General features: G+C 35.8%; 1 protein-coding gene across 1 annotated transcript in view; it reads left to right on the top strand.

The window, feature by feature from the left end:
• Window positions 1–5,473: 5,473 nt before the first annotated feature.
• The window catches only part of LOC122813594 (vitellogenin-like), a 264,282-nt gene continuing 242,057 nt past the window's right edge, over window positions 5,474–27,698 (top strand). Inside the window, exons 1-9 of the mRNA XM_044086005.1 lie at window positions 5,474–5,645; window positions 5,746–5,763; window positions 9,865–10,016; window positions 10,417–10,668; window positions 10,759–10,920; window positions 11,010–11,158; window positions 24,948–25,098; window positions 25,686–25,843; window positions 25,938–26,103. Of these exons, the coding sequence (XP_043941940.1) occupies window positions 5,606–5,645; window positions 5,746–5,763; window positions 9,865–10,016; window positions 10,417–10,668; window positions 10,759–10,920; window positions 11,010–11,158; window positions 24,948–25,098; window positions 25,686–25,843; window positions 25,938–26,103 (1,248 nt within the window). The 5' untranslated portion in view covers window positions 5,474–5,605. The remainder of the gene's footprint in view (window positions 5,646–5,745; window positions 5,764–9,864; window positions 10,017–10,416; window positions 10,669–10,758; window positions 10,921–11,009; window positions 11,159–24,947; window positions 25,099–25,685; window positions 25,844–25,937; window positions 26,104–27,698) is intronic.

The raw sequence follows: 27,698 nt of genomic DNA, 5'->3' as shown, positions 1-27,698 counted from the left end.
AATGTATATTTCATGGACTCAGATTTCTTTAGTTGCTTTCATAATGCTTTTCTTTTTTTGTTTATATACTATATTCTAAGCAGAGATGGATAATTTGTGTCATTTGGTATTGGAGAGGTGGTAGATGGAAGGTTTAGTTAAATTTTTAACTAAACCAGAAACTTTATGTTTCATTTATGTGTTTGTAAATAGTTTGGGGTTTTTGAAAGTAGTGCTTAATACAAGTTATGCATCCATGATAAATAAGTTTTCAATAGATTTCAAGTCAACACGGAAGAAAGGTCTTTCAGTTAGTAATAGCATACACATTATAGTCACTGGCTTATAAATGTTTATCATTAAATATTAATGGTTTGAACAATAATGTCAAAAGAGCTTGTTTGCTTAAATATATCAAAATGCATAAAGCCCAGATCATCTTTTTAAATGAAACCCATCTATTAAAAAAAGATCTACAAAAATACTTATTCAATGGCTAAACCATTCTGGCTGATTCATGTTTTAAGACTAAAACAAGTGGCACTCTTATTCTATGGAAAAATAATTATACTATGCCAAGAATTATATATATAATTTCAGATAAAGATGGGATGTTAAGCATGATTATTTTGGAAATCAGTAGGAGATATTATACTTTGATTAATACATACTGCATACCAAGACTTAGTACTAAGTATGTTGACAAATATCTGGACCTGATTAGTTTACTGCAAAAGGGGAAATTATAGCAACAGGTGATTTTAACTGCCTATTATCAGGCAGTGATACTTCTAAAAATGGTAAAATAAAACTAACATCACAAGCCAAGAAGTTAAATGACTTTACAAACCAGATGAACTTTAAAGATATACATGGTCTAAGAGAACATTATTCCTTATTATATACTCACTATTCATATTGGTTTGGTACACAAACAAACATTGATAAGGTCTTTGTATAAAATAATATATACTCTAAAATAAGTGATGTATCTATAATGACTTACTTTCGGACCATAATGCTATAAACTTTACATTAACTACACATACAGATGATTTAAGATTTCTACAGAGAATTATTGCTTACATAACTAAGTTAAATGACTTTAGGGAATGGATAATGAAAGAAATAGACATGTTTATGGAAACAAATGATAATGCTGAAGTGACTGATACTATATGGGACACCTTTAAAGTTTATATATATGGAAGAATACATTTTTGGTACCTTAGAAAAAGGAGAGAGTGGGACAAAGAACTTTTAGACTTACAAAACAACATAGACAAGATAAAAATGGACGCAAAACTAAATAACAAAGTAGCACATAACGAAATTACTAAGTTCAATAAAAAATACTTAGAAGTTCTGAATCATAAGGTAGCCATAAATCTGAAAAAATTGAAATTACAATCTTATGCTGTAAATCCCAAATATCTACATAAAGTAGCAGTAAGACCTTCCCCCAAAAAATAAACAATCAAAATCTTTTTAATGAGATTAAATATAAAAGTGATGATTCAGTTAAGAGTACATCTAACTTAATGGGCATATTAGAAGTGTTCAAAAACTACTATAAAGATATAAATAATAACACACCACTTTTGGAGACAGATAATGTAATAAATACTTTTATTCAAGAAAATATAAATACTAAGGTGTCAATGCAACAAAATAACATATTAAATAAACAAATAATAACACTAACAGAAGTGAAAAAATAAATAAAAAAATTACAATTAAAATTAAAAAATAAAAGATAATAAAGCTCCAGGACTGGATGGAATAATTCCTGAACTATATATGATTTTTCCTGAATATATAATAAAGAAAATGATGACTGCCTTTACTATGGTTAAGCAAAAATGTATAACACCCCCATCATGGAAATACTCAGTTATCTACCCCATATTAAAACAAGGTAAGGACACCAAATCTTGTGATTCATATAGGCCAGTTTCGATTATAAAATTTTCATGACAATATTAGTTAATAGGATAAAGAAAATATTACTTAATCTAATACATAATGATCAGACAGGGTTCATTCTTCATAGAAAAGTGCAAGATAACATTATTAAATTACTGTCATTAATAGACATACCATGCAAATACAAAAAACAACGAACTATTATCAGCCTAGACATAGAAAAGGCTTTTGATTCTGTTAGTTGGTCTTATCTACAAAGAGTTCTGATTAGTATTGAATTCTCCTCATATTTTGTCAACTTATTATTGAAAATTTATAGTGGGGCACAAGCTCATGTGAAAATCAGATCATGTCTAGTCTCACCACTAAAAATCCTCAAAGGAACTAGACAAGGTTGTCCTTTGTCACCATTATTGTTTGCTCTTTCAATGAAAACTTTTGCTACATATATCAGAAACAAGCAAAGTGTAAAAGGCTTTCAAATTAATAAGGACTATTGTCCTAAGATACAATTATTTGTTGATGATATGTTGTTAAAGTTGGATGATATTGATGATGTTATAAATACCTTAAGCAAGTTTGAAAGAATTTCAGGTTTAGAATTTAATCATAATAAATCCAAAACATTACTAATTAACAAAAAGATCAACAAAAACCTAAGAGAGAATAGCCTGTTGAATTGGGATAATGATTTATTAGAATATTTGCGTGTCAGTATAAAGAGTACATGGAAAGAGTCTGTTAAACTAAACTACAATAATTTAATAATCACCATTAGTGAACTAATCAAAAGATGGAATAAAATGGAAGATAGGCTGTCTTTAATTAAAATGATAATTTTACCTAAAATTTTGTTTTATATACAGTCATTGACACTACCCCCTCCTAAAAACTTATTTAAAAAATTAGATTCCATGCTACTTAAATTTTTATGGTTCCCCGTAAAACCTAGGATTACATATAAATGGCACATTAGAGCTTGGAACAGTAATGGGATAGCATTCCCTAGATTAGGTATTTATTTCAAATCAGTTATAATTAATGTAATATTACATTGGATCACACCTACTTATATATCTGGCTGGAAAACAGTACATGAGATTCATATAACTGATGTACAAACTATAGAAAATCAGGTGTATATTACATTATCGAGCTTTTAAAAGTTTGAACGTCATATGGTCAACACCATATGATCGAACTCTTAAAAGTTTGAACATTTCAATGGAGATCTCCGTACAGTGCGGAATGGGAAGATTTCCCTTTCCTGCACTGTAGTGCGATCTCGGAATTGGTATATTTAAAGAGCGGGGGATGTGGGGGGCACAGCCGCCCACGTGGCGGGTGCAGGGGGGCTTGACCCCCTGCTTAAAATGGTCAGGTAGATTTTTTTCTGTTGTTTTTTTTTTCTTTTTAGCTTTTAGAACTTTTAAAAGTATGATCATATGGCTTCAACCATATGACATTTGAACTTTTAAAAATTTGATAACGTAATATACACCCTAGAAAATCAATTTAAGGAACAATATGGAATAAGTAAAGTTCATTGGCTTTTATATGAATTTTGTTTATTTAATAAGAAGTTTGATCATTTTTCTTATGGCAATAATCAAATATTTAATAACTTTAAAAAGATAATTGATTGTAATTACAGCATTTACAATTTCTATTTCTTATATTCCCTATAGCATACTCCCCTGATTGCCTAGATTCTTTCAATATCAATGCGATGCAAAAATTAAAGGAAAATAACTTGATATTCTGGCGTCAGTTTATTGAAAATAAGAGTATTAAACCACTAAACTCTCCTTTATGCAGTTTGATAATAATCAAGGTGGTTGGTTCTTTATACACTCATTACAGCAGTTTATAGAAAATAAAATGAGAGGATCAATCAACCTAGAGACTGAATCTATACCTACTTTGATTCAACTTTTTATTAGGTGTCTTGAAAAGACATATAATCAAAAATTAAGTATCTCACCTATCTATAACATACTAAGAGGAGACACTCCAAAGTCTGACTTAGATTTTTGGAATTACTATGTAAAGATTAATGGAGAACAAATATCTGATGAATCCAAAAAAATTGTTATTGAATTCTACGCATGGTACCTCTTCTTCATTATATTGGAGATTGTATACATGGAAATTTATGCAAAAGAGTTTCTATACTCCACAAAAAATCAATCTTTTACTCAAAAACAGTGAAAGTAAATGTTGGAAATGTGATGACTTACTAGAGGCCAACTGGGTTCACATGTTCATTGAATGTAGAAATGTTCAATACTGGAAAGACTTCAGATATTTTGTAAATGCTTTATGGTCTGATACCTGTCATATTTCTAACTCGCTAATCCTATTCAATATTCCTATACCTAATGTAATACCTAAATCTCAGATTCATTTACTCTGGTCAGTTCTTGCAATTGCCAGAAAAGTTATTACTTTGAAGTGGAAAAGTAAACAAGATTTAATGTTTAAAGATTTTATTAATTTAGCAAAAGTTGTTTGTAAAAAAGAACTGCAAACCATTTGTTATAGAACTCATAACATTACTCACAGAAAAATAGCATGGCAAAAATTGGAAAAACTTTTGAACAAATAATGATTTCTCATGGATAAAATGATTGTTAATCATGGATGAATGTAAATATTGTAAATAGTTTTGGTATTGTTTTATTGTATTTGTTATACGTACATTTGCAAATGTTTATAATAAAAACAAAATAAAAATGTTTTTGAAACAAAAAAAATAGAGAAATACCCCCTCTTCTTTTGACATTTCTAAGAAATCTTTTATGTCTTCTGACCTATCACCAGCTCAGTTGGTACCTTACTTTGCCATCTCATTTGACTGATAACTCCACAAGAGTACGGCATCATTCATATGCTGCACTACTGTGCTAGTATTGGAACATGAATTCAACAATCCGCTGTGGGCTTGTCCCCTTGCATCCTTCCAAGCTTTCTGGCATCATTTGCATAACTTGATTCTAAGACATTCTATATTTATTTCATGTTGAACTTGCAAAAAAAGTTAAGCTTATCTGCTTATGTAAATAGGCTCTCTCTCTCTCTCTCTCTCTCTCTATATATATATATATATAGAGAGAGAGAGAGAGAGAGAGCATGCAACACTATTTAAGTAAAAAAAAAACACAAAGTGAAATGAGTATTCTCAAAAAAGTATGCAATGCCATTTACCCAATTTAACCAATGCCCAGTTCGCCCATTAGAAATATTCTGACTTAGGGAACAGTGTAGCACTCCTGCAGTACAGCCACTGGAAAGTCTTGTTAACAGCAAATCTTATTCTGTGTAATTTGTTTACAAGGTCAAAATCAGAAAATGTCATTTTGCCTTGGCAAGTTTTGCAAACAGAGATTATGTACTTGAAGCAGATCCATTAATAAGGTTACATGTTGCAAGATAGGTCATCATAACCCTTGAATAGCCCTATTTTAAATAAACCAATGATAATTTAAGCTAGTTACATCAGTGAAGCATGTAATCTATTGATATTATAAAATATAATAAATCTGAACATTCTGCATGACTTCTGTAGAACTGACTAATCGATGCAACCTTAGGAGGTCTGCATGACCTGCTGAAGATGCTGATTTCACAGACTCAAACATATGACTAAATACTGGCTATAAAAGCCCAGAAATGTTTACTGACTGCTCTCACTGCAGAAATGAGCACCATCATATTAGCAGTGGTTCTCACACTTGTGGGTAAGTGTGCACTTGTATAATACAGTCAGCAGTAAATCTCATCATGTTTGCAGTACCTGTCATTTACAACTATTTCTTTTTTTTATGTTTCCATTTTCAGGATGCCATGCCAATATTGGTAAGTGTTGTGCAATCACTGTCATTATTTGAACTAAATGACGAATAAAAATTATCTGTTTGATAATTCAGTGTGTACCTCTCCCAGTAAATATTGTTAAGGCAGTTATTAGCACCTTTATTTAACGAAATGTTGCAATGTATTAGTGCACCCAAGATAGAAATGTGTATGCTGTTGTAAGCAATGATGATTGTAATAAAGGAACAGCACTGCATCCATGAGAGAGAAGTTGATAGTGTTAAGTATATGACTTAGTATAGTGACAACAGAAATCCTAATAACTGTTTTGGGTACTTGTACATGCAGTGATGATATTGTACACTATTTATGTGTCTATGTCATACAGAAAACAGAAGTTATTAGAATGCATAACCATTCACCTGTTCCTAGCTTATGTATTCCTTTGTGGCAATATCACTCCCAGTGGAGATCAAAGCATTAAGCTTTACTTTGTGCCTTTCTACACACACAGGATGATACTATTAGACAAGAATACAAACCTGCCACACCTGATTTTTAAAGTGTATAGCAAAATGAGTTGGTACTATTCCAAGTATGCGGACTATCAGTTTTGAAAAGAATTACCAGAGGTCAATCTCACCCCTAGTGTGCAGTAATTTATTTTAGTTTTAAAGCTGTCACATCTGTATACAATAGCACAATTCTGAATGTGTCTATCTTTAACAGTCTACTGACTATAAGAGAATCTGCAAATGATACACAAGTCATACACAGTGGAAAGAATATTAAAACATAATTCTGATCAGAGTCATCATTTTTAATTACAACCAGCCATAATACACTTCTAAGAGTGACAGTACATGCATTGTACAGATATAACAAATAATGACAATTAAACTTTTATACCCATGTCTTAGGTACATATCTATGATATGCAAGTGTCTTTAGCCTTCTGTTCATTAAGGATCTTTGTCTACATTCAGAAGGAATGAATAATATGTATTAATAAGTATGAGAAAACGGGCTTACTGTATATCAGTACCCTGATTGGGTATTAATGTACAAATAATACCAAGTGAAAAATGAGTCTGCTGCTTCACGGGAGCTTATCACACTACTGTGGAGCTTTGACTAAGAAAAACGGAATGGCAGCCATTATTTTATGCTCACTAAGCAGCGCTTTTGCTGTTTTTGTGTGTGTGTGTGTGTGTGTGTGTGTGTGTGTGTGTGTGTGTGTGTGTGTGTGTGTGTGTGTGTATGAGAGAGAGAAAGTATATGCGTGTATGAAAGTAAGAGAGACAGATGATCATGTGTATGTGTGTTCATGCTGCAATGGTGTTTGCTTGTATGAGTGAATGTGTACCTGAAAGCAAGAGTGACTGTGAGTGTGTGAGAGAGAGAGATCGAGCGAGACTGAGAGTGATCATGTGTGAATCAATGCCTGTATGAAAGTAGAAGTGACTGTGTGGGTGAGCGAGACATCGAGAGAGTGAGAGCGATGTGTGAGTGAGTGCAAGGATGAAAGCAGAGAAGACTGTGTGTGTGTGTGTGTGTGTGTGTGTGTGTGTGTGTGTGTGTGTGTGTGTGTGTGTGTGTGTGTGTGTGAGTGTGTGTGTGTGAAAGATTGAGCGAGAGTGAGAGTGATCTTGTGTATGAAAACTGTGTATGAGAGAGAGAGAGAATGGGATGTCTGTAAATTGTGTTTTACTTACGTTTTCTTTTTTTAAGTACTAATTGTACCTTTTTCATGTGACATATATCATAAATGTTGCAGCACTGTTCTCTTCATGTTAGTTCTGATAATGAGCTCTGACCAGAAGGAATAGCATGGTTAATTTAACAAACAAATAAATAAAAAGGAATAAGCAACACATGGCTCTATGGGAAGACAGGCATTTATGTTTTAATCAAAAAGCAGTATTGTAATGGTTAGAGCATGAAGGCAGATTAAAGAATAGCTCTTTGAAAACACAGACATGTTTTAGAAATACATTTTTCTATAACTAAATAGAGCTGAAGGAAAAGGCTGCACTGTTAGACAGAAGCACTAACAATGTCATAGGCTTCATAAAACTGATATGAAGTAACTAAAATATTGCGATGATACTTTAAATATGAATGTTTCTGAAAACTCCTCTAGTAGCCTCCAGAACTGTTTCAGTAAGGAAATAGTTACAGAATACTACATTAGGACATATATAATCCCACAGCAACTACTGCACTGCCTTTCTCATTTTATCAGACACAACAACTATGGAATCAGTTATTAAATAAATGGTTGACAAATTACTTGGATTCACTGAAGTAAAAGATATATGACAACATGAGTATAAAGTGGGAAGGTCACAGAATTCAATTAGAGGTGCTTACAATGGCTTGAGTAGGGAAGCTGTGGAAGTAATGCATATGTATGAGTTAATGGTTCATTTCACTGGTCATGACTGCTTAACAACAAAAAATCAGTAAATGTAGTTACCAGTTGTAGAGCAGGTCATAACACAATTTGATGTATAAGTAAAAGACTGAGTCAAGGTCATGAGAAACAGGTGGTTAAAGAATGTCAGATAACAGGGAGACAGTAAAGTCCAGGAGTAGTGGACCCCAGTGTCCTGTTTATTGCTTTTGTATCTGTAAAGTAGGTATACAAGGGACTGGTATAACCAGTTTGTCCTGTATTGACATGAACAAGCATGGAGACAGAAATGCGGACATTAACAGGGGGGTAAATACAATGCAAATGAAAATCTCTAGTGTGTGAAATACAGAATTGAAATGAAAATATGCAAAATACATGAGTCTGGAATAATTATGTCTAACACCAAAATGTGAACATGAATATATATATATATATATATATATATATATATATATATATATATATATGTATATGGGTCTACTTCAGTAGACCGATGTTTCACTTACCCGGCTCCCACTTGGCCGAGGTGAAAGGACCGATAACTTCAGAAGACCGACATCTGAAACAATGACATTTCACGTGAGGTAAGTAACCACTTGGCCATCCCGAATAAAAAAACTAAACGAAACAAAACTAAACCCACCAATGGGGGGAGCTTCACCCCCCCACCCCTCCCCCAACTAAATATACCAACTCCGAGATCGCACTACCGTGAGGGGTAAGGGACAAAGTTCAGCAGGATGACCAAGCGGTTACTTACCTCGCGTGAAAATTTGGTGTTCCAGATGTCAGTCTTCTGAAGTTGTCGGTCGTTTTGTCTCGGCCAAGTGGGAGTTGGGTAAGTGAGAGGTCAGTCTACTGAAGTAGACCCATATATGGAAATATATATATATATATATATATATATATATATATATATATATATATATATATATACATATACATACACAAACTCACAGCTATATGTGCACCCCCTTGCTTCTATAAATAAACTATATGCATATGGCTAGGGCAACAGACTGTAACATAGCTGACATCATGAGGCCCTAAAGCTACCTGGTGACCATCCCTCTGATAAAGACAGGAAAGTAGATTTATGGAAAACACTGCAGGTGAGGGTGATGTGGTAAATGCTGTGAGAGCATTAAAACTATGTACAACTAGGATTTGGGCACACAAGGGTACAATGGTTAGTGTTGTCGTGTGCAAAAGATTGATTCCCTAGTTTGTTTTTAAATCGGGATGCAATCTGAGCAAAGCCTGCAGTATGTTTCTGAGTCCCTATAGGATTTTATTGAGAATTTTAATTTCCTCTCATATCTCAAAGGCATGCCACAGAACAACTGACAGTCTTTCATATTGCTTGTAATGTAGATGTGAAACTAAGGGAGTGTCAGTGTCTTGTGATGGGTTACAGTCCCTTTCAAGATAAGTTGTACCTTCTGAATGTCCATAAAGGTTCCAGCTCACCCTTGACCTTGCACTAAGCTGGTAATCACAATGACTGACTGACTAAGTGAATGAATGAATGAAAGCTCTGGGTAGTGTGACAGAGAGAAAAGAGTACTCATGGGATTTGCAGTGTTCAGGTAAAATTGGCTTCCTAATTTGGTTTGGCGTCCCTTACATGTTGAAATCTTTTGTCTCACTGAAACAAAGACAAAGTGACAAAGTGCTTAGTTAATGTCTGCTCATAATGTTTGTTCACATCTTCCTTTTTATAGCACCATCCTTTCATCAAGGCAAAACCTATGTGTACAACTATGAAGGAGTGATCTCAAGTGGATCGCAAGAGCGACAACTTGCAAAAACTGGTATCAGACTAACGTGCAAAGTGGAGATCAGTGCATTACCCCAAAATAATCTTCTTCTTAAGGTACCATCCTTCTTTCAATAAACACTGACATGGTAATACATGGAAATATATTTCTTTTATAAAAGATGATTATGCTTTCACAAGAACTATCTATTAATACATTTTGTATTATTTAAACAATCCAGTATGTAGTGTACATATTTTTGCTTTTACAGAAAGATTTATTGTTCACTTTAGAGGTACATCCTGTTAAGATACCTGCTATATTACAGGTCTATTGTTTTGTATGTACTTTGTCACCTTAGCAAAGGTATAATTACATTAGCTACATTATAATTCAGCAGCATTTTTATTGTCTGTTCCGCAAGTATTTTCAAAAATCTTAAGGATATTTATAAAATTAGATTTAGACTGCTCATAATAGAAGAGGATTTAATCTAACTGATCCCCCATTTTCCAGCTTCTGAGTCCAGAAATAGAGGAATACAATGGCATTTGGCCCAATGCTCACTTTACTGCCGCATCAAAACTTACCCAAACATTAGCACCCCAGCTCAGCCAGCCTGTGACATTTGAATACAATGATGGCCGTGTTGGAAGGATATACACAGCTGAAAGTACATCTGATACTGTTGTTAACATCCAGAGAGGAATTCTTAATATTTTACAAATCACTGTCAAGTCAACACAAAATGTGTATGAATTGCAAGAGGTTGGTCCTTATTTTTCTAATACTTTAAATATAATTATTTGATGACTATACAGCACCACCTGTTACCTTCCTTATTAATTTTTCTTGCAGATAGGTGTGGAAGGTATTTGTCATTCAAACTATGTTATTCAGGAAAACAAAAAAGCTAACCAGATCACTATTGCAAAGTCAAGATCCTTGAATAATTGTCTGGAGAAAAAAGTTAAACAAACTGAGCCTGCACTGGGACAAACATGCATCTCGTGCAAGCAGGTATAGTATTTCACATTGCATTATTTGAATTATGTATTTGTTTATAAAGACACAAAAGACCAACAATTTGATTTGCTTTCTTGATACAGAGAAACATAAATTTGCAAGGCAATGTTGCCTACAACTATGTGATGAAGCAAAAAGATGGCAGCACTCTAGTAACTCAAGTAAGAGGTCAAGCTGTCTACCAGTTTGCACCCTTTAATGAACAAGGTGGTGCAGGAGTAACAGAAACAAGGTGAGAGCAGTGCATCTTCAAAGCTTCAATGATTTCTTAACCTCATTTATATATATATATATATTATATTATATTACATATTATATATATTATGTTTCTGTGCCGGATAATTGATTTTGCACATACTTACCAACAGTACTTGTTATGAGGAAAAAGTAATTTGTTTTATAGCATGGTCATACCAAAACCATAATACATAGTGTACAATGACTGGAATGTGCAAATGCTGAACAAAGAGGTTACAGGAGAGAAGGAGTAGAAATAACGCAGAGATGTAGCACATTATCGTGTGTGTGTGTGTGTGTGTGTGTGTGTGTGTGTGTGTGTGTGTGTGTGTGTGTGTGTGTGCTTACATAACTACAATTGTTTCATCAATGAGAAAACTGTCATATGAGTGACTATAAAAATAGCAATCTTTTAGATTGAGTCTAACAAGACAGAAAAACAAAAATAGACAAAACACACCCTACACATTATGTATACCAACTTTGAGACTACATACCTGTGGAAAAAGGCAAATTCTGAGACCCTGATATACCCTAATCTTACATGCAAAGCAGCTTAAAGGCAGAAAAATAAGCATGTAAGAGCATTCACTCTTAAAGAATATGAATATATATATATATATATATATAGATGCACACACACACACACACACACACACACACATATATATATATATATATATATATATATATATTCACACAAACACCCACATAGGTATGTGCGTGTATGTGTGTGTGTCTGTGTGTGGGGGGGGGGTGCAGAAAGACTGTCATTTTTGAAAATGATTGAAAAGCACTCTGTTGTCTTTTTACATCAGATTGCTTTGACTTAAGCAATATGTTACCTCTTCGGCTGTATTATTCTCAAAGACCATAGTAGAGTGGGGAAAAGAACTCTGTCCCTTTCCTGATTGCTGTTTGATTTTACAAAATGATTGGTTTTGATATATATATATATATATATATATATATATATATATATATATATATATATATATATATATATATATAGTAGTTTTTGACTATTTGTGTGGTTTATGTTTTTTACATTGTATTGTGATTTATTTTTGTTTCCCTGCAATGAGACATATTATCCTCATATAATTACACTAACACACACACACAAATATATATATATATATATATATTGGCTCCCCAGTAACCTTCAGTTGCTCTCATCACTACCACTTTTCAAGCACCAACTAAAATTACTTCTCATAGCACAATGGCTATGTCCATGTACTAACCCTGACTAACACTAACCATATCTTTTACTATTTCCCTTCCCTTCCCCCATCCTCCTATCAGGATGATAACACCTTCACCTGTTTAACATAGTACTCCTTTCTTACTAATCTCCCCCTGTTTACCATAGTACTCCTTTCTTACTAATCTCCCCCTGTTTACCATAGTACTCCTTTCTTACTAATCTCCCCCTGTTTACCATAGTACTCCTTTCTTACTAATCTCCCCCTGTTTACCATAGTACTCCTTTCTTACTAATCTCCCCCTATTTAACATCGTACTCCTTTCTTACTAATCTCCCCCTATTTAACATCGTACTCCTTTCTTACTAATCTCCCCCTATTTACCATAGTACTCCTTTCTTACTAATCTCCCCCTATTTAACATCGTACTCCTTTCTTACTAATCTCCCCCTATTTAACATCGTACTCCTTTCTTACTAATCTCCCCCTATTTACCATAGTACTCCTTTCTTACTAATCTCCCCCTATTTAACATCGTATTCCTTTCTTACTAATCTCCCCCTATTTAACATCGTACTCCTTTCTTACTAATCTCCCCCTATTTACCATAGTACTCCTTTCTTACTAATCTCCCCCTATTTACCATAGTACTCCTTTCTTACTAATCTCCCCCTATTTAACATAGTACTCCTTTCTTACTAATCTCCCCCTATTTACCATAGTACTCCTTTCTTACTAATCTCCCCCTATTTAACATAGTACTCCTTTCTTACTAATCTCCCCCTATTTAACATAGTACTCCTTTCTTACTAATCTCCCCCTATTTACCATAGTACTCCTTTCTTACTAATCTCCCCCTATTTACCATAGTACTCCTTTCTTACTAATCTCCCCCTATTTAACATAGTACTCCTTTCTTACTAATCTCCCCCTATTTAACATAGTACTCCTTTCTTACTAATCTCCCCTTGGTTCATTACTGAAACCTATTCCAGCTCCGGCCACTCCCAGTATCTACTTGTATGTATCCTAACTATGTCTTTTCTGAACAGGTATAATAAGGAATCTTCCATCTCCTCCATACTTTTTGCAAATCATATATTGACCTATACACCTCTGTTGAGCTTCTAAAACTATTATATGCGCTAACCTTCATACAACTTTTTCTTCTCTTAATACTACGTTCTACTATGTTAGCCGACTGTAAATATTGCATTGTTATCTTAAATGTTATGTACCTTTACTGCTTTGATATTAGTTTTTTTTTTTTACTATGATAGCCCAAAGCATTAATGTATTAGCATAATTTATATGTTTTAGTTTAAGCCGTCTTATTGCCCTTTCTTCTGTACATTTAGATTAAAGTTTGGAGCTTTACTCCCTGGGCCTCTACTGAAAATGGACATGTATCCAATTAGACTAGCCCGGTCAACAAATGTAAAATAAATAATATATATATATATATATATATATATATATATATATATATATATATATATATATATATATATATATATTATAAATATATATTTTTTTAAATCATTTATTCCACAATCACACTCTTTCAAAAATCAAGTACATATATTTTAAATCAAAAAGTATCAAGTTACACTATAAAATATGAGTGAAAAATGTTGTAATGAGAAAAACATAGAACATATGTTTCAAGTAGAGTGCAATGTAATACAGTAACATGAGTTGGAGAAAATAGGTGAGAAAAAACTCAGTAATCATATTTCTTAAATAGATTAGTATGTGATAAATAAGATCTGAAACAATTTCAATAAGATCATTAAAGAGGTATTAGAGATTACATGATTAGAGGCAGTGAGGGTAAATTGAGTGATGTCTTATTATGAGAGATGGTGCTCATATTATGGTTATAGAAAGAAGAAGGATGGAGGGAAGGAGATTATAAGAGGAGTGCAGGGCAGGGTGTCTTCAGGTAGAGAGATGGTGTTCATATTATGGTTATAGTAGGAAGAAGGATGGAGAGAAGGTGATTATAAGATGAGTGCAGGGCAGGGTGTCTTCAGGTAGAGAGAAGGTGTTCATATTATGGTTATAGAAGGAAGAAGGATGGAGGGAAGGAGATTATAAGAAGAGTGCAGGGCAGGGTGTCTTCAGGTATAGAGAGATGGTGTTCATATTATGGTTATAGTTGGAAGAAGGATGGAGGGAAGGAGATTATAAGATGAGTGCAGGGCAAGGTGTCTTCAGGTAGAGAGAGACGGTGTTCATATTATGATTATAGTTGGAAGAAGGATGGAGGGAAGGAGATTATAAGATGAGTGCAGGGCAGGGTGTCTTCAGGTAGAGAGAAGGTGTTCATATTATGGTTATAGAAAGAAGAAGGATGGAGGGAAGGAGATTATAAGATGAGTGCAAGGCAGGGTGTCTTCAGGTACAGAGATGGTGTTCTTATTATGGTTATAGTAGGAAGAAGGATGGAGAGAAGGAGATTATAAGATGAGTGCAGGGCAGGGTGTCTTCAGGTAGAGAGATGGTGTTCGTATTATGGTTATAGTAGGAAGAAAGATGGAGAGCAGGAGATTATAAGATGAGTGCAGGGCAGGGTGTCTTCAGGTACAGAGATGGTGTCCATATTATGGTTATAGTAGGAAGAAGGATGGAGAGAAGGAGATTATAAGACGAGTGCAGGGCAGGGTGTCTTCAGGTACAGAGATGGTGTTCATATTATGGTTATAGTAGATAGAAGGATGGAGAGAAGGATATTATAAGATAAGTGCCGGGCAGGGTGTCTTCAGGTAGAGAGATGGTGTTCATATTATGGTTATAAAAGCAAGAAGGATGGAGAGAAGGAGATTATAAGATGAGTGCAGGGCAGGGTGTCTTCAGGTAGAGAGATGGTGTTCATATTATGGTTATAGTAGAAAGAAGGATGGAGAGAAGGAGATTATAAGACAAGTGCAGGGCAGGGTGTCTTCAGGTACAGGGATGGTGTCCATATTATGGTTATAGTAGGAAGAAGGATGGAGAGAAGGAGATTATAAGGCGAGTGCAGGGCAGGGTGTCCTCAGGTCCAGAGATGGTGTTCATATTATGGTTATAAAAGCAAAAAGGATGGAGAGAAGGAGATTATAAGATGAGTGCAGGGCAATGTGTCTTCAGGTACAGAGATGGTGTTCATATTATGGTTATAAAAGCAAGAAGGATGGAGAGAAGGAGATTATAAGATGAGTGCAGGGCAGGGTGTCTTCAGGTAGAGAGATGGTGTTCATATTATGGTTATAGTAGGAAGAAGGATGGAGGGAAGGTGATTATAAGACGATTGCAGGGCAGGGTGTCTTCAGGTAGAGAGATGGTGTTCATATTATGGTTATAGTAGGACGAAGGATGGAGAGAAGGAGATTATAAGATGAGTGCAGGGCAGGGTGTCTTCAGGTAGAGAGATGGTGTTCATATTATGGTTATAGTAGGAAGAAGGATGGAGAGAAGGAGATTATAAGATGAGTGCAGGGCAGGGTGTCTTCAGGTAGAGAAATGGTGTTCATATTATGGTTATAGAAGGAAGAAGGATGGAGAGAAGGAGATTATAAGATGAGTGCCAGGCAGGGTGTCTTCAGGTAGAGAGATGGTGTTCATATTATGGTTATAGTAGGAAGAAGGATGGAGAGAAGGAGATTATAAGATGAGTGCAGGGCAGGGTGTCTTCAGGTAGAGAGATGGTGTTCATATTATGGTTATAGTAGGAAGAAGGATGGAGAGAAGGAGATTATAAGATGAGTGCAGGGCAGGGTGTCTTCAGGTAGAGAAATGGTGTTCATATTATGGTTATAGAAGGAAGAAGGATGGAGAGAAGGAGATTATAAGATGAGTGCCAGGCAGGGTGTCTTCAGGTAGAGAGATGGTGTTCATATTATGGTTATAGAAGGAAGAAGGATGGAGAGAAGGAGATTATAACATGAGTGCAGGGCAGGGTGTCTTCAGGTAGAGAGATGGTGTTCATATTATGGTTATAGTAGGAAGGAGGATGGAGAGAAGGAGATTATAAGATGAGTGCAGGGCAGGGTGTCTTCAGGTAGAGAGATTGTGTTCATATTATGGCTATAGTAGGAAGGAGGATGGAGAGAAGGAGATTATAAGATGAGTGCAGGGCAGGGTGTCTTCAGGTACAGAGATGGTGTTCATATTATGGTTATAGTAGGAAGAAGGATGGAGAGAAGGAGATTATAAGATGAGTGCAGGGCAGGGTGTCTTCAGGTACAGAGATGGTGCTCATATTATGGTTATAGTAGGAAGAAGGATGGAGAGAAGGTGATTATAAGACGAGTGATGGGCAGATGTCTTCAGGTAGATAGATGGTGTTCATATTATGGTTATAGAAGGAAGAAGGATGGAGAGAAGGAGATTATAAGATGAGTGCCAGGCAGGGTGTCTTCAGGTAGAGAGATGCTGTTCATATTATGGTTATAGTAGGAAGAAGGATGGAGAGAAGGAGATTATAAGATGAGTGCAGGGCAGGGTGTCTTCAGGTAGAGAGATGGTGTTCATATTATGGTTATAGTAGGAAGGAGGATGGAGCGAAGGAGATTATAAGATGAGTGCAGGGCAGGGTGTCTTCAACTAGCTTAGGCGAGTAGGAAGGAAAGAGGTAGAGGAAAGGTCTGCAGAGCTGAAGTTGATAAGGTCAGCTAGTGGGAAAAAGGAAAAGAAAGGCGTGGTATTGGAGGCTGGAGAAGGCTGTGGAGTGAGATTTAGGTTGATGGGGGTGAGTGAAGTGTTGTGAGTTATTTCAGCCAGGATAGGCACAGAAGCAGGTCCAAGATTTTATAAAGTATTTTTTAAGGAGCATTTAAAGGAGGGTAGGTTAGAAATAGTTCTTGTGGTTTGAGATGAGGAGTTCCACTTTTTCCTACTGAGTATAAGCTTTGTCCAAGGGATTTATTTGGTTTATTTATTGTAAGAAGTTGTTTGCCTTGATCTAGGAGTTCTTTTAGGGGAAATGTATGTTGATTAAAGGGGTAAGAGCTGGGCAGGCTAGTGGTTTGTGTATGATTGTATGCATTGTTATAAGTTGAATGTAGGACAGGTATTATATGAGTATCAGACACTTTACTGGAAACTGCATAAAGGAGTACCTAAACTAATTGATTGGCTTAAAGAACCTAGGAGCTTGTCTTGGGAAGTTTTCACTCCTTATAATACGAACTCACTGGGTAATGAGGCTGTCACCAATAATCAACAAAATATTGTTTCTAATTTAAAACTGTTTGATTACAAACTACTTAAAATTATGAAACTCCAAATAGAGATTATATACCTCAAAGAGTGTTTTAACAGGAGGCAAATACCGAAAGGTCTTAGCCAGTGGCATTACCCCAATGGACTAGAGAGGAACTCAGCTTTTCACTTGGAGTTGGTTCACCTCTTTGATAAACAGGGGTGTGAGTTTTTAGAGCTCCTGATTAAACACTATGGACTACAATTGGATTTACTTATGCAGGAAGCTGAAATTCTTGAGAGGGACATTAGGAAAGATTGTGACTTTAATCGGTATAAATACGACTTTTGCCATATTTATTCAAGCATTGAGAGGATTATAGAAAAGATCAGGCTCAGTAAAATTTAAAAAACTCCAGCGCAACCATTCTGACTACTCAAAAGGCATGACTTATCCACTTCCCCTGTTATCACAAACATGGGGTTTTGCTCAAGCTAACTTTAACTACAATGGAACCTCTGTGGACAGTAGTATTGTGATGAATGGGGAGATTAACCACTCCTCTATACCATCTTCCTTCAGGAAACCCATGCATCTGCTGTGAGGCTGAGTGACTGATTGAGAGAAAGGAATGAGCAAGCCTGTTTGGCCAATGAAAATCAATTTAATCATCCAATCAGGATTTTCGCAAGGGCAACGGGAAAGGCCAACAGAGAAACCAGTGTCAGCAACAGTGAAACCAGAGGGGGAGGAAGCAAAGCTGCAAGTGGAAGTAAACAACTTCATGGCTAAACCCTTTTTCTCAAAACTGGATATTTTAACCAATGTTGAAGGGGGTTTAGTGTGTATAACTTTTCTTATTTCCTCGTGACTCTAGAATTGATACAACTGCTATCAAAAGGATTGTTCTTCATTCCTTCAATGAGAGCTGATGTCTCTAGGACTTTATTGGACCTTAAGGTTTTCATTCGTAAATTAAATTTAAATGTTTTGCTGGGTACTAAAAGTGAATGTAATTTCAGCTACTGAATTGTTAGTGTATATAATCCACGTTTACATTCAACATTAAGCGTATTTGAAAAAAATATGTGAACTTGATTTGAGAGCTTGTTTAACAAATCCTAACTGCCTGTATAAAGATAAGAATTTAATACAAGCAGAGACAGATTTTGCTTTTTGACTTAAAAACAAGCACCACTAGAGTTATGAAGCTAGAAAAAGGGGGTGGTTTGGTGTTTATGGACCAGGGTGATTATTCTCGAAGAATTTTACTTATTCTCGACAGTGATGCTTATGTAAAATCTTCTTTGAGTGAAGTGAATGGGGCATATAAAAGGATTAAGGCCCATATTAATGAGTTATTTACTGAGTCAAGTATTGATATCGACCTGTTCAATTATTTGAATGTGATAGACCCTTTATTTCCTGTCATCTTCAGCATCCCAAGAATCCACATAAACCTTGACCCCCACCTCTTAGACTTATATTCAATGGTAGACAATCTGTCACCTATAGTTGTGCTAAAGTGGTGGATGACATGCTTAAGAAATATTTAATTTCTTAGAAGCAGATTTGTCTCGATTCCTGGAATTTTCCAGAAGATCTTAATAAACTTCCTTTTTGCCCTGAATTTAATTTCCTCACTGTTGACATTAAGGATTTGTACACTGTGATCCCACAGGAACTCGGTATGACTTGGATCATTGACTTCTTGATTAAGCTAGTTAAGAAAATAAAATTGCCAAAGATTCCAAAGACAACCACAAGGCATTCTATAGCTATGTCAAAAATCTAAATGGCAATGCTCAGATCTGCTCTGAGCTACAACAGAATGGCATTAAATATACTGATCCCAAGGATATTGCCAATATCCTGGCAGATTGATTCAGTGCCAACTTCACCCCCCTCACCTCGTAAAGGGCCCATCTCTATACTAAAAGATTGCCAAATTTCAGTAATAATGGCCACACAGGTAAAAACACACTCTCCAAAGCTAAGAATACAGCATCCATGGGACCAGACGACATCCTGGACTGTGTACTACATGAACTACAAAATGAACTGGCACCTCACCTAAGTGTCATGTTTAGTCATAGCCTCACCTCAGGCTTCGTGCCCACTGAGTGGTGCACAGCTACAGTTATCCCACTCCACAAGGGGGCTCCACCTTGGATCCTGGGAACTGCCTCCCCATCAGTCTGACGAGCTTGATCTGCAAGGACATGGAACATATTATCATGGAACTTATAAACAAAGACACTGGCAACCTTCAAACACTGGACCCCACCCAGTTTGGGCTCGTGAAGGGCCGATCTTGTCTCCTGAACCTGACTGACTTCTTCAAATCAGTCTCCAGAGCTGTGGATGAGTTTAAGGCAGTCCACACAGTCTATCTGGACCTCGCCAAGGCCTTTGACACCATCCCCCACTCTGGAATCATAGATAAACTTACTAAACTGGAAATTAATTCCTACGTCGCTCGATGGGTTGCCAACTGGCTTACTGACAAAACCCACACTATAAAAGTAGCCGACTCCAAATCCAGCTCCAGACAAGTGACAAGTGGAGTACCTCAGGGTTCAGTCTTGGGACCGCTCTTGTTTGGCATATACTTCTCTGAAGTACAGGCCAACATTAAGGGACCCTGGCTAACAAAGTTCGCAGATGACTGCAAGTTGGGAACCATTACTGAATCCCCAAATGATGTGGATATTCTACAAAAGGGCCTTACAGAAACAGATGCTTGGTGCCAGAGACATGGGCTCAAGCTCAATGCCAAGAAATGTATAGTTATCCCCTTTGGAAAAAAAACATGTACCCATGAATTACCACATAGGTGGCAGTACACTAAACACCGAAAGTGTGATAAGAGACTTAGGGACATAGATGGACAGTGGTCTCATCTTTGATAACCACATTGCCACAACAGTCAGGAAATCCTTCTATGTGGCACACCTCATCATTAAGGGCTTTTCATCCAGAAAAAAGGAGGTCATTCTCCCACTGTACTCATCCTTCATTAGACCCTTTATAGTATACAACGCCCTGTTTGGTATGTACCTCTCAAGACATCTGCAACAACTGGAAAGGCTGCAGAAATACCTCACTAAATGAATCACAGGCCTAAAGCAGATGACCTATGCTGACCGTCTAAAAACCTCCAGCTATACTCTGTCGCATATCATCTACTCAGAGGCAATCTCTGCTTAACATACAAGGCCATGTCAAACCCAGAGCTGTTGGATATGCTACACTTAAAGAAATCCCAATCCCTCAGAGCCACATGCTCCAGGAATCTAAACCTTGTCATCACAATGAGCAAAACATGCCGGAGGGATAGGTTCCTGACCCAGAGACTCCCCAGACTCTGGAATAGACTACCCATACCTGTCAAGCAGAGTGCCTCTTTGGCCCTCTTCAAAAGGAACCTTGACGATTGGATGGGAGATAAGAAATTCACCCTGGGGATCACATCAGTCACCCTGCTAGACAGGGGTCCAGGGAAGTAAATATTGTGGGAAGAAATAGCCAGGGAATTGTTATGGCTAGGTTGTATAGGCCCTAGGGCTGATAGCCTAGTACCAACCTATGAACCTATGAACAAACAGCATGTGGTTTTAACTGCTGTTCATTTCACCATCTGAGATAGAAGTGCCTGTTGGAAATCACCTTAGAAGATGTAAAGACATTATAGCTAACAGTCTTAGAAGTGTCATATTCATGGGGTTGTACTCTTATGTGTTCAGTGTTTTGCTGGCTTATTAAAACCTAATAGGCCCAAGAACTTCAGCTTGCTGGGTAGGAAGGGTAATGGCACTGTTTAGTTACTTGCTCATTCAAAATCACAAATTATGCATTTGTATATTTCTGGGATTACTTTGGGCAACAGTACATAAATAATTTATAGGTGAGTGTCTTGCCACACTGAGACCAGTGCTGGAACTAAATATTTTTAAGTAGGTTAATGAATACTGCAAGTTTCTCTGCCTTACATGTGCAAAATACAATGTAGCGCATAGCTCTTGATTTGTTATCACAAAAAATCTGGACAAAGCTATAATAATGGGGCGACAACACCCCAAAAATAGGGACAATTTTCAAATATTCCTCTTATAAACTTAGAAGACTGCTAGTGTAAAAGGCCTTCTGTTACCATGAATTTTCTGAAGGACATGAAATCTGAAAATCAAATTCCTGTCATTATTTCATGATTTCAATCCTCACTGATTTGCCACAAAAGTCTAGAAAACCAAACATTTTATGAGCATGAGGCAAAAAAAATCTGGACATTCTGTGAAAATTTGGAAAGTTGAGACGTACTTACCATATGTCAGATTGCCAACTCACAAATTTTTTTGAATTACCTTTGTTTAACTGTTTGTTTGCTTGCTTGTGTTAATCTGGGTCTGGAGCTGGTATCTTCCTAATGAACTCTTCATCTCCTGCTGGAGGAGGTGGAGTACTGCATTATATCCCATATGGGCAGACAACAAATCACAGCCTCAGTGATCTTAGTTGGGATAATTCATTAATACTGTAGGTACAGAGTAATGCAGTGATTATAGCAGCCAAAGTAACCCCCTTAGATATTCTAGTTTTAGGGCAAAACAGGGATGAAGGCAAATATTATTTCTGACATCTGCCAAAAAAGAAAGTACTTGCTACAAGACAAATACAGTTTAGATCACAACAGCCTACTAAACTGTTTTCTAAATGCTATTAGAGAATGGGCAAATTACACATTAAATATTCTCCAGCAGGGTATTAATGTATAGGCAATGCCCGCTGAAAAACAAGTTTGCTGCTGAATGCGTAAGTGGGAGTTACTGAAACATAGAGATAGAGAGGATACATTACTGATTGCAAGAAGTAGTCCATCAATGTGGATTTTAAAACTTACGAAACTTTGTGAAAGATTGGCATTATTAACTGACTTTAATCCTCAGTGATTTAAACTAAAACTGAATGGTCAGCATGAAGCAGCAAAACTACAGACAGGAATGAGAAGAGTTACAATGCCTTGCATTTTTTTCATTCATTGTTTTACAAGAAGACATATGTGGATGTATTCTATAAAAAAGGTGTGTGTGTGTGTGTGTGTGTGTGTGTGTGTGTGTGTGTGTGTGTGTGTGTGTGTGTGTGTGTGTGTATGTTTTCATATAGGTGTATATGTGTGATTCTGTAGGTCTGTGCTTCTGAGCGTATGTGTATATTTTTCAATGTATATGTGTATATCTTTATGTTTGTCCTTCTGAAAGTGCGCGTGTGTACATGTGTGTGTATGTGTGTTTGTAGACACTAAATACTTCCATAACTTATACTTTGGATGTAAAATACTTCCTTCAACAATTACATATACTAAACCAGGTTTGAAACGTTAGGCAGAGGAACTATATTTTAATCAGAAAAAAAATAATAAACATAAATTTTCTAAGTGCAATAATGCTCTTTAGTGTGTATGTTATTGTGGAAATGTCATGTAGAGGCCCTCCACTTGTGGGATCAGGCCTCAGAACACCCCTGCCCATGCATTATTTCCACAATAACACCCACCCTGTTGGGCATTATTGCTTGTGGATACACCAGTTAAGCAGATGTATTTGCCAAAGATATGGACTCCGTAACTGTCTAGAATCAAGTACATAACATATGCTCTGTGACTGTCGACTCATATGGTCTGTATGAAGGATGGTGTGGATGTGTGGAAACATTTTATTCAGCATTCACCCCAATGACAGATGTTATAGTGCTACAGTTTCTCATTTTTTACCAAAACTAAACTTCTCTTGAAGAACATAACTAATGAGAGAGCTGTACTAAGTTACACCAAGCTAGACTTCCTGTCTGAATGAAGTACAAAACACAATCAATTAGTCAAAAAGATATTTTTTCTCACAATCTGGGATTTTAGATAGCTAATTGACTGCTGTACTGCTGGATGTCATTCTTTATCAAATCTCTTCATGAAGTTGGAGAATAAATATTCCCATAATCACTCTCAATTAGTTGGGTAGCTCTTACCTTTAAAATACAGTGGTAACATCTAACCACTTTTCTTTAATTGAACAGATTAAGCACAGTCATATACTAATATTTCCTGTATGTAAGTTGAAACCATTTACAATTCCTATTATATTTCACTTCATGCTATTTAGCTATTTCTTAGTGTTCACAAATGCTATAACAACATTTTCCAAAATTTTCCATTTTAGTGTTCTAAAATATGTGTTATATGTAACCCAGAAATTTTTATCATTTATTCATTTATCTGTTTGTTTGCTTGTTTGCTTGCTTCTTGTATTTGTTTACAGGGGTAAAGCAGTGATCAAGCATGACCATTTGCAGGCACAGCCCAGATGAATGAACATTCTAAAGTGGTAGCAATGCAGATAGAAAACTAGAATGTAAATCTGCATAAACAAGAAAGTACAATATGTTCAAGATTTACAGATAACAGTAGAATATCAAACAGTGCAAACAAAGACAGCTGTGAGAATACTACCATGGTAGATTTGCTAAAGAATGAGAAGTGAGATGTAAATAACTATATTTTTATTATACATACATACATTAAAAAGGGAATAGGTGATTCAGGAGGTTTAGAGGCAGGAAGGTAGGCTGTAGGATTGATTAGCATGTCATTTTTTACATGATTTGCCCTTAATGTGGATGAGGCGGTAACCATTTCAAATGTTGGAACTCGCTAGAGTGCGGCTTGAAATGCATAGACTGAATGGCTGAAAGAATGGACTTATACATGCCAAGTCTGCTCATTTCTTGGAATACTCCCTTTTCTCTGAGTTATGGTGATCTCAGAGTTGGTATACATAAGTTGAGAAGTGAGGGTGCAGGGGGTTTGCCCCCTGCAACAAAGATGTTTGAAGGAGAAGAGCGATGTTCAAGATTCGCTATACTCTTGCATTTGCAATCTTTTTTTTTCAGTCTGTCAATGAGCACCTGCATTTGATTAGGGAGATGGACAGTCCAGGGTACTTGGCTTGCAGTTGGTGATTTACAGAATGCATATCTGGTACACTGGAGGGAGACTCTTGGTGAGAAGAGAGAAGGTGTAGTTTATGACAGGTTATATAACTTGTAATATGCTTTTTTCATGGTGTTAGGCTGACAGTGGGGCAAGCAATTGAAGTCTTATATTATTTTTAAATCATTTGTGGAATATAATTGGTTCTATTAGATATTTCATTAATGTGTTCTCTCCTTTATTTATAAAATTGTTATGTATTTTTGCTTATTATATTGTGTTTAATACAGATTGTATTATTTTATGACATAAGATAGCAATATAACGTAATTCTCTTGTTTCAAAAAAAATATAAATAAATAATTATATTTAAAAAAGTGAAATAGTGACATTTATTCCTCATCTTTAGCCAGAAACTTGACCTAATAAATGTGAGAAATGAGCAAGCTCAGGCACCTCGGCTTCATCTTCAGCATCGAGGAAATCTAATGTACCATTTTGCACCCAATGTCCTTCAAAACCCTATTCAACTTAAACGATCCATGCAGCCTGAAACTGAGGTAAATATGTATGGCAGTTCTAATTCAATAAATATTTTAAATCACTGAATACATAAAAGCCAAAGCATGTCAACTGTATTAATTTTGAAGAAATGCATTAATAACCACAGATAATATGCAGCGCTGCTTCTCTCTTCATACACTTAAGACCAAAATTTGCAGTTACAAATTAGCACTTACTGAGTAACATGCTTTAAAAAATTAGTACTTACTGAGTAACATGCTTTAACAAATTAGTACTTACTGAGTAATACGCTTTAACAAATTAGTACTTACTGAGTAACATGCTTTAACAAATTAGTACTTACTGAGTAATACGCTTTAACAAATCAGTACTTACTGAGTAATACACATTAACAAATTAGTACTTACTGAGTAATACGCTTTAACAAATTAGTACTTACTGAGTAACATGCTTTAACAAATTAGTACTTACTGAGTAATATGCTTTAACAAATCAATACTTACTGAGTAATATGCTTTAACAAATCAGTACTTACTGAGTAATACACTTTAACAAATTAGTAGTCACTAAGTAATATGCTTTAACAAATTAGTACTTACTGAGTAATATGCTCGAATTACAGATTACAGCAGCACTACAGCATCTAGTACAGAATAATGTGCGTCAGCTTCATTCGGATGCGCCTTCCAGGTTTATGCTGCTTTCCCAAAAACTACGTGAACTTAATGAAGACAATATAGAAAACATCTGGAAGAGCTACTCAAAGAGACCAGAGTACAGGTGAAGTAAAAAGTATCTATATTCACTTGAAATATTAGTCATTTACACACAACAGACACTCCTCAAACATGCCTTTCTGTTTGTTTTAAAACAGACAGTGGATTTTAAATGCACTTCCTGTTGCTGCTACACCTGCTGCTCTGAAATACATTAACCAGAAGTTTCAAAATGGTGAAATCACTCGTGCAGAAGCAACTGAAGCCTTAACTATTGGACTGTTTATGGCAAGACCTAGCAGAAAGGTTGCAGAAGTCACCTCAGTGAGTAGGAAACAATTTAAAACAATTTTTTTTACAGAGAATTTAACTGAAACATCATAGACTGCATTAATATAGCTATGGTTATAGGTCCAGTTGTAGAAATGTGGCATGTCAGACTGATAGTGATCACTGACCACAACTCTGTAACTAGAACTGCGTTGTCACAAAAAGACATTGTCTTGGACACAGAATAGCAAAGTGAATTTCCTGAGACGATAAAAAATTCTCTTTGTGTAAGTCCTGTTTAAGGTAGGAGATGCAGAACTTAATAAAGCAGTGCTATGGTGTTCTCCAAACATGGTAAGAAGCCTCTAGAAAGTTCTTTGTGTGTTAGTTGCTTACAATCAAATACTTGGTGTTTGTCTTTGTTGTTGCAGTTTCAGAAGAAATTAGCTATAATTTGACCATTTATTGGAAGCTCAGTTATGTTTGTTTAGTTTAAACAATTTTTTTTTTGGTCACCCCCTTAACTTTATCCTGCCCACCTTCATAGCAGCCGATGTCCATGCAGGGACTACCTGCTAATCTTGTTAAATTTATTGTGGCATTGCTGGAGCTGGTTGTAGATCCTAAGGCTGTCCTGGAGGTTCAGCCATCTTTGTATCCATCTAGAGATTTGTTTTTCTTTTATATTCCCTACCCATTTCCTTCCCTGCTTCCCACACTCGACTGCTTCTAAGAGCAGCTCCCCACTTTGGACCATACCTCCTCTTAGAGTCCATCATTGATGAATGCCCTTCCAATCAGGACAGGCAAGCCCATCCCTCCCTTCTGATCCATCTGTCAGCTGAGCAATTAACTGAACTTGGGTCACTTGGGGCATTGGCTTTATCACTCTGTGCCCCTAGAGCTGTTTACTGTAATCTATTCTATTGTTTGCACCTTGTTTTTCTTTAGCTTACCTATAGCTATAGGTGAGTACACTGCTTCATTTTTGAAATTTAAATAGTAAGATGCTAAAGTTAAGGCCTTAAAGTTAGTAACAGTAAAATAGCACCAAAACCAACTAAAATGTTGTAGAAAAAACAGTTACTTTGTTTAGCACTTTTGTTCCCTTTTAGTAAGTAAACCTAATCAGAAACGCCACATTAACAAAGTTAAACCCTACTTATAAAAGTTTTAAACAGTCACATGACTACAAAGATCAACCTATCACATAAATTGCAAGCTCTTTTAACCTAAAATACTTAAAAAAAAAATAAATAACATTTAAACCTGGTAAGAAAATCACTCCTAACTTAAACTGCCAAAGTTGTTCCCTTAACTCAAAAGCAATTATTAAAATCTGCACCTCTTAAATCAATTATGGGTTGTTCAACCACTAAAAAGATGAACTATTTAAAATTATTATGACTAATGCTACATTTTATTAAATCATTGTTTTTATCTTTATGTTTGATAGTGTAATTATGTTTATACATTCTTTGAGTTAAAGTTATTACGTTTTGCCATTGTAAAAGCTGGACAAAAAACACAGGTAGCCAAATAAAGAAGACTTCTAGAATGACAAGAAAAATATTTCTTGAAGTCATAAATCCTGCTGTTGTCTCCAACAGTATAAAATGAACTATTATTAATAAACTTGCATTGGTTGC

The sequence above is a fragment of the Protopterus annectens genome, chromosome 10.part0, assembly GCF_019279795.1.
Source record: "Protopterus annectens isolate FY-2018-M chromosome 10.part0, PAN1.0, whole genome shotgun sequence".
NCBI classification, from domain to species: domain Eukaryota; kingdom Metazoa; phylum Chordata; order Ceratodontiformes; family Protopteridae; genus Protopterus; species Protopterus annectens.
Note: the sequence above shows the minus strand (reverse complement) of the source record. Positions and strands in the feature narration are given on the sequence as shown.